General features: G+C 45.0%; 1 protein-coding gene across 1 annotated transcript in view; it reads left to right on the plus strand.

Annotated features, from left to right (window-relative positions):
• Positions 1 to 8,965, plus strand: part of Slc35f2 (solute carrier family 35 member F2) — a 45,359-nt gene extending 36,394 nt beyond the window's left edge. The window contains exons 6-8 of the mRNA XM_021638664.2: positions 506 to 558; positions 1,566 to 1,720; positions 7,608 to 8,965. Coding sequence (XP_021494339.1) covers positions 506 to 558; positions 1,566 to 1,720; positions 7,608 to 7,796 — 397 coding nt within the window. The 3' untranslated portion in view covers positions 7,797 to 8,965. The remainder of the gene's footprint in view (positions 1 to 505; positions 559 to 1,565; positions 1,721 to 7,607) is intronic.
• The last annotated feature ends 3,055 nt before the right edge of the window (positions 8,966 to 12,020 follow it).

A 12,020-nucleotide genomic window follows, 5' to 3' on the forward strand; every position in this document is an offset into this window, starting at 1 on the left:
CTTCTGAGTTTGGGGATTCTAAGTATGAGCCACATGCCTGCCTAGATTTTTTTTTCTTTCTTTTTTTCTTTCTTTTCCCGAGACAGGATTTCTTGTGTATCTCTAGCTATCCTGGACTGGCTTTATAGACCAGGCTGGTCTTGAACTCACAGAGATCCACCTGCCTCTGCCTCCCCAAGTATTGGGATTATAGGCATGCACTGTCATGTGCAGCTCTGTCTAGATATTTTTATATTCTCTCCCCCCCCCCCACCCCGAGATAAGGTCTCACTGTGTAGTCTTGAATGTCCTGGAACTCTCATAAAGATCCACCTGCTTCTGCCTTCTGAGTGCTGGGGTCAAAGGCATGCACCACTACCATCCACTTGATATTTTTATATCCTAAGGAAAAAAAAAATTTAAACCTAACTCTTTACCTTAGCCAAATTACAGCTTCTAAACTTTCTATAAAATAAGAAAAGTTAACATGTTAACATCTTTACCAAGCTTCTTGTTTTGACCTTAGATTGATTGTGGAATATAAGGACATTGCCAAGATTCAATGGGACTGGAAAATTGGTATGTAATTCAATGATGATTTTTTAAGTCAGTACTCTGTCTGTCCCTTAACTGACAAACACGCACACCAAGGAGTGAATCCTTCATTTTAATCATATGTCCAGATCTTTGGGAATTCATACTAGTGATGATGGCTCGCTCTGAGAATTGTTAGCTGCCAAGCACATGCAGCTACATCCTAGGTCCTTGAACTTTTTAAGGTTGTCATGGGCTTCGTGTAGTTTGTGAAGCATTAGCCTCAATGGATGGATGGGTGGTTGAATAGTCACTTGCTGCTCCCTGTTGCTCCTCTGATTTCTTGGACATTTGTGAGAATAAAGACGAAGGATAGTTAGGAAAGATTTGAACCTTAAGGATGGGCAGGAAGTACTTAAATAGTACATAAATGTTGCTGAAGATGGTATGCAGTGATTAGATAGTGTGGGAAATGAAATGTCTTAGATGTCCCAACACTGTGTGCTCTCTCTCTCTCTCTCTCTCTGTGAGTGTGTGTGTGTGTGTGTGTGTGTGTGTGTGTGTGTGTGTGTGTTGAGCATTGGTTAAAAAAGTGCTTACAAAACAGATGTATTGCTATTTCAGTCAACATCTGCCTTGTCAGCACTGTCCTAAAGTGGAGAATAATATTGTTCTGTGCTGGAACATGCAATTCCAATGGGCTGAATTAAATACAGTGGATCTAATGTCTATCTTTGATGTCCTAAAAATACTTTATTGTGAATCCAGTCATACATACCGCACCCAACCAACCAATCAGATAAAAGCAAACAAGGCCAGTGAGGAATTTCGTTTTTTGACATGTGATATTGACCTGGCTTTTGTTGAACTTTTATCTCACAGCCATCCTTTTTGTCTTGGGAGGGTGTTTGATGGGGAATAAAACAGCTGTCTTTTTAGAATGCTGACTGTTAAAGAGGAGCTTTGCAGGGAGTTTGTCAAAGGATCAGGGGGTTTTCTGTGGCATTCCAACCTTAAGCACCTTGTCTTCTGCTGTCTCTTCTTATTCACAGCCCTGCTGTTTGTGGCATTTGCCCTCTGTATGTTTTGCCTGTACAGCTTCATGCCATTGGTGATTAAAGTCACGAGTGCCACGTCAGTCAACCTAGGCATACTGACAGCTGACCTCTACAGCCTTTTTTTTGGACTTTTCCTGTTTGGGTACAAGGTAAGAAAGTAGATTGTGTTCAAATAAGAAAATACTTTGGGCTTATGACAAGCGTATTCATTTATTTGAGATAGAGTCTCAGGCATCCTAGGCTAGCCTGAGATTCACGGTGTAGCTGAGTGTGACCTTCAACTTCTGTTCTGTCTGCTTGGTTTACGCATTGTCAAAGATGGGTCCCACAGGAAGCACTCTCCCAGCTGAGATTCACCCAGCTCTAAAATAAGGTTCTTTCTTTTCTTGTCTTTTATGTTTGTTTTTTTTTGAGACATGGTTTCTCTGTGTAGCTGTCCTTGAACTAGCTATGTAGACCAGGCTGGCCTCCAACCCAGAGATCCACCTGCATCAGCCTCATGAGTGCTGGGATTAAAGATGTGTGCCACCATTCTTGGCTAAAACAAGTTTCTCTAAGACTCTGGATCTTAAAATAAAACTTTCTTGTTCTCCTGGCAATAATCTTATGGGGGCGGGTAGGCTTCACTTATTTTGCTGCTATTTAGAAATTGGTCTGGAGAAGGATTGTTCTTAGGCTTTTCAAAGTGATAAAATGCAACAGGTTTTATATTTGATGTATTGTAAAAGTAACTTTTATTTTCCTGGTTTAGTTGTTGGCGGCTTACTGCCTCTGTCTGTTAACCTAGGTCTAGTCCTGGAAGCTTCTATCCCTCCGTACAATCTAACCTAGTCCTAGAATGTTTTCAGCCTCTGAGACTTACTGCTTAATAAGCCCACCTTTACTTGTTTTTACTGAGCAGTGGGCTGGCTGGTTCAGCTCAGCTGTTCTGGCTCAAACTCCTCTCCTAGCTGACTTGTTCAATCTGGCCTTTCTCTGGGCCTCTGAACTTGTCCTCACACTAACTCTAGCAATCAGCGCTAATTCTCTGGCTCCTCATTCTCTAGCTTACTCAATCTTCACCTGAGTTCTCTCTCTGCAACCCGTCTCTTTTACGGTCCCAGTAAAACTGTCTGTCTGTCTGTCTCTCATTCTCTGTGTTGCCCCTTAAGTAGCTTTCCTTTCCTCTCTCTTCTCGTGAGAGTTGGGCCTATCCTATTCTGTTAAGTCTTTTTTTGATTCATCACTGTTTCTGCCACTCAATTAGACATCACTTTCAAACATGTACTTCCTTCTACAAACTAACTTTACCTTCATTGTTTGGGATTAAAGGTGTGTAACGCCACACTTGGACCTAAGCTTTCTTTACCTGGTACTTGCTCTGTAGCAGTCTGGCCTTGAACTCAGATCTGCTTGCCTCTGTCTTCTGGATTAAAGGTGTGTCTGTATTCCAGCCAGATCACGTAGACCTAGAAGGCCTTTGGATGTGATCTGTGAGCCAGAGCAGCCATGTTCTGAATTAAGATCCCTCTACAATGCATAGATAGCTGAGAACACCTGCTTTAAGAGATGCTAAAGCAGCCCCAGTGGCTGCTGTTGACCTTGAAAAACAATCCAGTTTAGGCTGGATGATCAGAGCCTCTTTACTCTTTACACACAAGAAGTCTGAAATACCGGGTGGAAGGGCAGGAGAGACGGATGTGTTATTAAGCAGGTGTGGTTAGAATAGTGCCATCTTTAGTGGTATTTTTCCTCTAAGGTAAGGTTTCACATAGCCTAGACTAGCCTCCAGCCACTATGTAGAAGAGGATGACCTTGAACTCAGAATCCTCTTGCCTTCACTTTCTATGTGGTGGTATTACAGTCTTGTGCTACCACACTTGGACCTCTTCCAGATACTTAAACAGGGATCCTTGGGGCTGATTTCTTCTCTTCCCAGGAGCTAACAGCCATGACTCACATGCTTATCTGAATTGTTGGCACACAAAGCTCACTTGGTTCTCAGAAATGTCTGTGAACCAAGCGCAAAACTTTTTACCTCACAAGGTGATGCGGGGCAGAAGCCAGCTGATGTCTTTGATTACTTGCTGATGAAGGACTTTCTCAGTTAATGCTGGTGAAGTATTTATTGGTTATTGACAGTGTCATATAAAAAGATTGCAGTGAAGCAGAGAAGTAATTCATATGATAGGCCTAGTTTTGTTTGGTTTTTTACTTCTTGAGATTATAATTATAACATTTCTCTCTTCCCTTTCCTCCCTTCCAACCCTCCCACAGACCTCTTCCCTCTCTCCTTCAATCCTCGGCCTCTTCCTCTGCTAATTGTTACTGTGTGCACGAATGTCTGTCTGTGCATATATATCTCTGAGACTTGTTAAGGGCAGCCGCTTTTCTCCTTAAGGGACGGAGTTGTGGTCTGGGGCTGAGGCAGCACGGGGCCTTCCAGGGGACACAGGTGCTCGGCTCTCTGTGACCTCCCTCACCTGTCTGTCTGTCTGTTTCCTCTATATTTAAAGACCATTATTACCTTTCATTTATTAATTGTGTGTGTGCACTTGTGTGACAGCATAGCTGAAGATGTCAGGAAGTAGCTTTCGGGAACTGTTTTTCTTTTGCCATCATGTGGTCTTGAGGATGGAACTCGGGTTGTTAGGGTCAATGTTGCAGTGCCCTTACCTGCCGAGCCTTCTCCCTGGCCCCATTTTTCCTATTTCCTTTTTTTAACCAACCATATTATCATTAGTAATTTAACTTTTTATTTTCTACTCTAAGTAATGTCCAGGAGGAGATAAAAGTAAAGAAATAAAACCTTCCAGTTCAAGGTACACTTGTCACTACCTATTATATTTTATTTCATAAACCCTGAGTATTTCAGCCTAAGATCTTAAATGCTTTCTCAGAAACTGCTTGTAGCGGTAACGTGAAGTGTTTTTATGTGCCCTGGTGTTGGACATATGAAAGCACACTGCTGTTCCCAGAATGCCACCCTTTCAGTTCTTTTGCTTATGATTCGTTGTGCCTGCGTGTCTGGCAGCTCACTTTGATATCACATTTTATTGTTTTTGGTCAAAGGTCATTTGAAGACTCAGAGAGCAAAGGACAGTTCTACCATGATCTTCAGAGTTTTAGGTGTTGTTCGTGCAGGTGTGCGTGCATGGGTGTGCATGCGGAGGCCAGAAGAGGACATGGGCTCTGTGCCTTATTTCCTGGAGACAGGGCCTTTCACAGATCAGGAAACTCTGGGATCTCCACTGTCCCACAGTGCTGGGATTACAGACTTACTGGTCACACCTAGGTTCCTGTGTGTGTGCTGGGGATTTGAACTTAAACTCCTGTGTCTGCACAGACAGCCCTCTTACCCTGCAAGCCTCTCCCCAGTTTCCTAGGTGTAGTTGCTGAGGACAGACTCTTGTAAGCCCCCAGTTCAGAAAACTGTAATCTCTAAAATAACTTGGCTCAGATTTTTTTCAAGCAAACATTTTAAAAAGGGGCTTAAATTCTTTTCCCAACTTAACCCATTTCAGCTCTTAAATACTCAGCATCTCCAGTCTTGATCCTGAGTGGATATGTGTTGGATAAAGTATTGTATGGAAACTTCCCATGCAGATCCAGACACAAGGGATAGCATTAGAAATGGGAAAAGGCTAAGAGGCCTGCTGGGAGGCCTCAGTTCCTCTACTTTGAAGATGTGACACAAGAGTTAGAAGTTATGTTCTTGACACTGGAAAAATCACTAAGGCAAACAGGACCTATTTTGAACAAACTGTATAGGTTTTCCCATTGGTTGGTCACATGAACACTTTCTAGAAAGCAAAATAACTTTCATAACTCTGATTTTAGAAGCTCACTAAGCTGGGTGCAATGGCACTGGCTAAGCCTGTAGTTTCAGCTCCTTGGGAAACTGAGGCAGGAGGATCCCTTGAGTCCAGGAGGTCCAGATCAACTTGAATAACAGAATGAGGTCTAGTCTTAGAGTGGAAAAGGTGGAGGGCACATTAAATAACTTTTAACTTCTTTAACGGTTTCTGAGTCATTCTTCCCCAACATTAGAAACCAGTGATGCGTTGGACACCATGCTAAATACTAGACATAAGAATTAAAAGCTCAATATACAGAAGTGAGCCAGCTCTTCAGCTTGACATTATCGTTGGCTTTTGTTGTTATTTTATTTCATTTTTAAACTTCTCATGTGTGTGTGTGTCCATCATTTGTGTACTTGCCAGATGTGTGGGTCCCTGAGGTCAGAAGAGGATGTTGGATGCCCTGGAGCTGGAGTTACAGGTGGTTGTAAGATGTCTGAGCTGGTGCTGGGAACCAAATTCTGGTCTTCTAAAAGAGCAGCAAGTGCTCTTAACCACCGAGCCAGCCCTATAGTCCATGTTTTATGTGTCTATTTAATCTTGATACAGGGTCTGGAACTCTCAGGTCCTCTGCCTTTACCTCCCAAGAGCTGGGATTACAGGTGTGTGTTACAGGCCAGGCTGTCACTGGGTTTATGTCATCACCTAATCCAGGAAAGACTGCCCTGCCGTGGGGAGGCTGTCCAGGCCTTATGAAGGTTAAGATTCAGCTAAGTGTGATGTTTTATGCCTATAACCCTAGCACTTAGTGAGTTTAGGGACAGCCTAAACTACATACAAACATGTCTCAAAACAACAGCACCAACACTCCTAAACCAAATCAAAACAATGTCTTTCTGTTCTGGCCTATTCCTGTAGATTGTGGGTAATTGAAACTGAGGAAAAAAAAAAAAAGAAAACACAGATAAATGGGGTTAACTTGAACTTTTGAAGGGTCCTTAGCAAATATTCAAATTATTCCATATAATTGAGTTTAACTTTTGGGCTACAGCAGGATGCCATTTGTGGAGTACATTCTGATAGATTGGTGTTTTTTTCTGTAGCAATCCAGCTCTTGGGAGGTAAAGGTGTGTGTATGTGTGTGTGTTGGGGGGAGGTGTGAGAGTTCAAGACCATCCTGGATACATAGAAAGACCCTGTATCAAGATTAAAAAGACAGAGCTGGCTTGGTGGCTAAGAGCACTTGCTGCTCTTTCAGAAGACCCTGGGTGGTCATTTTCAGTTTTAGAAAGAATGGGTTAAAGGAGCTGGAAAGATTATTCTGTGGTTAAGAGTACTGGCTGCTCTTACAAAGGCCCCACGTTCAATTCCCAGCACCCATGGTGGCTCACAACTGGCTGCACCTACATTTCTGGGGGTTTCAGTGCCCTCTTCTGGCCCATGCAGGCCCTGCACAGAATACATGCATGCAAAACACACATATACATCAAATAAAAATGAGGGGAAAAGAAAGAGCCCGCAGGTTAGAGACCAAAGACTCCTTCCATCCTTGCGTCAGCATGGCTCTGTCAGCATGGGCCCCTGCCATATTGGTCCTTTTAGAGGGGATATGGGAAAGTTTGTTAAATTTATCAGGATGAAATTCATCAGAATAAGGTGGACAGAGAAGATCCTAAGCAAATGGCCTCACGTTGGCTAACTACCGTAAGCTGGGCTCTCTTGTGGCGTGCATCTTGGTCAATGAACTGTTCTGTTTTGTGAGACTGCCTTTTTGATGGTGTCCAATAAGTGGATCACCACGGAGAAAGGCAAAGAGGTTCCTCCCGATGGATCTAGTCAGGGATGTAGTTCAGTTGGTAGTGTCCTGGCCTAGTCTGAATGAAGGTCTATATTCCCACCACTGTATGAACCAGCTGCGGTGTCCCACAGCTGTAGTCCCAGCTCCTGGGAGGTGGAATAAGCACCACGCATTCAAGGTCAGCCTTGACGACCCAGTGAGTTTGAGGTCTGCCTGGGCTACGTGAGACCCTGCCCCAAACAAACAAACAAGATCCAAGGATCCAGTTAACTGTCAAGACTGGTGCTGTTGTCTGAGCCCAGTATTTACCAGTGTATAGCGGAGGGGTGTGCTGTTGGCATCTCTGACAACTTCCAGAACGAGACTGTGAAGGTAGATCTCCAAAGAACAGCTGGCAGCAGGCCATAGCGCCTTGCTTGTGTGAGGGAGTACGTCTAACTGCCTGTTTTCTCCTCGCAGTTTTCAGGGCTCTACATCCTGTCATTCACAGTCATCATGGTAGGCTTCATCTTGTACTGTTCCACCCCAACGCGCACGGCAGAGCCAGCAGAAAGCAGCGTGCCCCCTGTCACCAGCATCGGGATCGACAACTTGGGACTGAAGCTGGAAGAGAGCGGCCTCCCAGAGACCCACTCTGCAGGCTTGTAGCTGGACAAGCCACAGACTCCGGGACGACACCAGGAGAGAGCAGAACCTGCCACTGCCAAGGGCATATATGAGGAGCCATCGGCCCCAGAGCGAACACCCACTGCATTGGACTGCATCTGTGGTTAGATCTTAGGAAGGGACACTGACCAATGGTTCTGAGCTAGAAATACTAAAATAGAGCAGAGCCCAAGGGTAGTGTTTCTGTGTGTTTAGTTCCAGTGCCTGTCAGTGTCAGAGAGACATGTGCAAGGCCCTCTTGCTGGGGTTTCAGGGACACAGGTAGGAAGGGAAGTACCTGGCCTCAGGCCTGTATAGGTAGTTAGGAGTTGGGACAGTCTGGGATGGTTGTGCAATAAGATTCCTCTGTTGGATGCTTCAAGTTTTTGTTCTGCTGGGACAGTCACTATCCATGGGCCTTATGGAATTTAGACAGCCAGGACGCCTGGTCCCTGATGGTATGTGATGGCAAATGGATGGGGCAGCACCTGAGAACCCCCAAAATAAAATGTGCCTGCTTTGAAAGCAGCTAATGAGTGCAGGGATCCAGGGGTCCTCTCCCAGTTATGGTCTCTGATCTTTTAGAACAAATCTGTGTGTCCCCTTGCTCCTCACTAGCCACATTTGCTCCTGAGTCCTGAGTTCCAGAGCAAATGGCTCTCAACAGCTGTTACACTGAGCATCCCTCATGGTCAGCCCCACACTCTGAGAGTTTTCCAGGTAAATCCACTCGTGTTACCCTTTTAAAAATGACTCCAGGACCTAGGAATATTCATTCCCATTGTCCTCATCTTGCAGTTTAGAAAATTCATCTGCCACAAGCTCTCACAGCGAGATAAGAGCTTGAGAACTTGGTTGCTGCCTCTGCTTGGGGAAAAAAATGTATTATCAGTAAAATGAAAAGCCAGTGCTAATCGTTTCACAGAGAAGAGTGTGTGCTGGAGTCCCCGATCCTGATTGTGAGAGGACAGTGTCTGCCTTCTTCCCACAGGTTTACAATGCTCCACGGTCTCTGACAATTCCTCAGTCCAGTGTCAACATGTAGCCTCAGCATGTCAGCAGGGTGCCACCTTCAGAAAACTCTGTGTAAAGTTTTTTGTATAAGTATAAAAAAAAGAAATTTGGGATAAGTGTTCATATTATTAAAAGACTTTAAGCTCATGGGAGTAGAATGGCACTGTCTGTCTGAGATTAGTATGTTTCCCTTGGGGAGCTGTATCTGTGTGTTTGTATCCTGTTTTATCATGTGTGTGTGTGTGTGTGTGTGTGTGTGTGTGTGTGTGATGCATGTGCCATGGCTCTCAGATGGAGGTCAGAGGGTAGCCTCAGCTCTTATGTTCTGCCTTGTTTGAGTCAGTTTCTTTCCTGTCCCCTGAAGCATACACCAGGATAGCTGACCTACAAGCTGTAAGGTCTTCAGTCTCTTCCCAGTTAACACTGGGATCACACAATTCCATTCCATTGCCTGCCTTTACATAGGTCGTGAGGATTTGAACTCAGCTCCTCACACTTGTGCAGCAAGCACCTTACCCACTGAGCCATCCTCTCAGCTCCTGCTTTTGCGAGGCTGTCTTACTGTGCGGCCCAGGCTGGTTTTGAACCTCTGACCCTCCTGCCTCAGCCACCTGGGTGCTGGGATTACAGCTGCGCAGCATCATGCTGGCTCTCCCTCGTGGATATTAAATAGCTTGGTATGTTCACAACTTTGTTCGTACACAGCCTTTCAGAGCCAGGTGTCCTGTGAGGCACGGTGGACATGCCCGCCTGAGGGCTGCACCAGGACTGAGTGGACAGTTCTTCGCAGCAGCCAACGGTTTATAGTTCGCAGTGACTACAGTGAGTGTTAAACACGTCTGAGTGACGTATGTCTCTCCTCCACAAGTTATTTACACTGACTTTTCAGTGGGCTTTTGCTTTTTACCTCCCATCAACGCCACAATCCCAAAGGTTCCAGAACCTCCCAAAACACCATCACTGCAGACTCTGTTCAAAGCCCAACACCTAGTGAGCAGTACGAAGGAGTTGCTCGTTGGCCCCCGTGTGGACAAACTGTGTAACTAGCTGTGGCCACATTTTTTTAGGAAGGCACTTTGCTGATGCCAGTATTACCGTATTTGGATGGGCAGGTAACATTTCTCCCTTGATACTAGGGTGTCTGGGCACTTTAACAATTGTAGTGGCTCCAGGGCTATCTCTGATAGCAAGCTATGCCATTTTTTATTGCTTCAATATTGTTAAAGAATTTTTAAGATGAATTATTTGTGGGAGAGAAAGAGAGAGGCATGAAGATGAGTATATATTTGTGTGCAAATCTGCATGTGTGTGAGTAGAGGTCAGAGGTTGACATCAGGCTTGTAACTGTACCGATTTCCATGCTCTGTTTTGAAGCAGACTCTTTGAACAGCTAGATTTCTGGCCCCAGGATGGATGTGCCTGTCCCTGCCTCCCAGACCTGAGGTTACAGATGATTGTGACCACGCCCAACTTTTATGTGGGAATTTCAAATCCGAACACAGGTCCCACACTTAAACTTTACCCACCGAGCCATTTCACTAGCATGGTGGAGTGTGTTTCAGACAGGGTCTCCCTGTGTAGCCATGGCTGGCCATTAACTCACAGAGATCCACTTGTGTTGTGGGTGGTTTTTTCATCCCGTCCCTAAGCTCCCGGAATAATGACTCATGAGACTCGAGATACTTATTTACAGATACCTAGGCCATATAGGTAGGCTCTTCTCTGACTAGCTCTTAACCTAATCTTTTACTAATCTACATTCTGCCACGTGGCTGGTTACCTTCCTCCTCACATCTTGCTGGCCGAAGCTTTCATGCCTGGCTCTCTCCCAGAATTCTTTCTGCCTCCCTGGTGTTCCACCTCCCGTTTCCTGCTTAAGCTAGAGGCCGTCAGATTTGTTATTGACAGTTGCTACATCCATACGGTACACAGACATTCTCTCAACATACTAGCTTCTGCACCCCATGAGCTGGGATTAAGAGGGTACAGTACCTTAACCTGCTGGGTGTTTGCTCTAAGGAGCATATTATCAGGACTGTGCTGAGCAGGGCTTGTCCCCAGTTAACAGCTGTGGAGTTGGGCTCTTGGAAGAGCTGGGACATTTCACTCACATGGAGATTGACAGCTAAGGTGCAAGTGGAATCCAGTTTTTTTAACCTGTAGCTGGCATCTAGGCCTCGGTCTGTAAGCAATAAGGGATAAGATTTTTGTCCTGAGGAGATGCTGAGCCAGCCACCACATGAGAGCTGCTGGGAGGGTTTCTGTAGAAAATCCTGACGTGGGAATGTCATTTTAAAAAAATTTTTTTTTTCTGCAGCACCAGAGCCTGCCACTTAAGGAAGCTTTAATGTAAACATCTGTCTCCTTAAGGTCTTCTGTATGCCCAGGCACGATTCTGTTCTCCATCATAATTATGGGGATGTGCCATCTCATCCGTGCTGAATTACTTAGTTTCTGGGCACAGCTTCAGCCCTCACAATATAATATATCAATAAATGGGAGAAATTCACCAGAGAGCCACTTAGCTGATTAAAAAGCAAGAGGTTTATGAAGAAATTAGGTAATGCTGAGCACACAGCTCTCCAGGAGTCACACAGAGGGTGTTTTCAGAAGTCTGGAAACATATATAAACGGTACAACACCAGGATGAAGCCTCGTCAGAACAAAATGTGACCTGCCCTTCCCTATCCTGACCTGTGACACTGGAAGGCTGTGTCCTTCGCCCTGTGATTTATTCCTCCGTTTAAGCAGTGCCCACTTCTGACCATCTTAATTCAAAACACAGATAATTACGGAGATGGCAGTATAGATTAAAGGGGTGGTGAGAATGGAGATAACAAAGGAGGCCGTTTGAACATTTCTTACCTCTAGCTGGCCACCAATGGATGTTTCCAAATGCTCACCTGCCAGTGTCAGTCACCCGACACTGTCTGCCTGGTGAAGAGGCCGGAGCTCATACAAGATACGACTTAGAGCAGCACCGCTGTGGGGAGTTGCCTTGTGAAGTCTCACCTTTTCCGACCTTGGGTATCAGTTTTGCTTGCTGGGTGCTCGACTGTGCGTTTCCATGGCTCCTTCACATACCTTTGGGATGTGCATGTGTTATGCACAAGAGGGGCATTATTCTAGGCTATGGTTCTACAGGGCTTTCAAAAGTGTGATGCATTTATTATAAATTAGAAAAATGGGCATTTTGTGAAAATGCTGAATTGG

This window comes from Meriones unguiculatus, chromosome 1, assembly GCF_030254825.1.
Source record: "Meriones unguiculatus strain TT.TT164.6M chromosome 1, Bangor_MerUng_6.1, whole genome shotgun sequence".
Classification (NCBI taxonomy): domain Eukaryota; kingdom Metazoa; phylum Chordata; class Mammalia; order Rodentia; family Muridae; genus Meriones; species Meriones unguiculatus.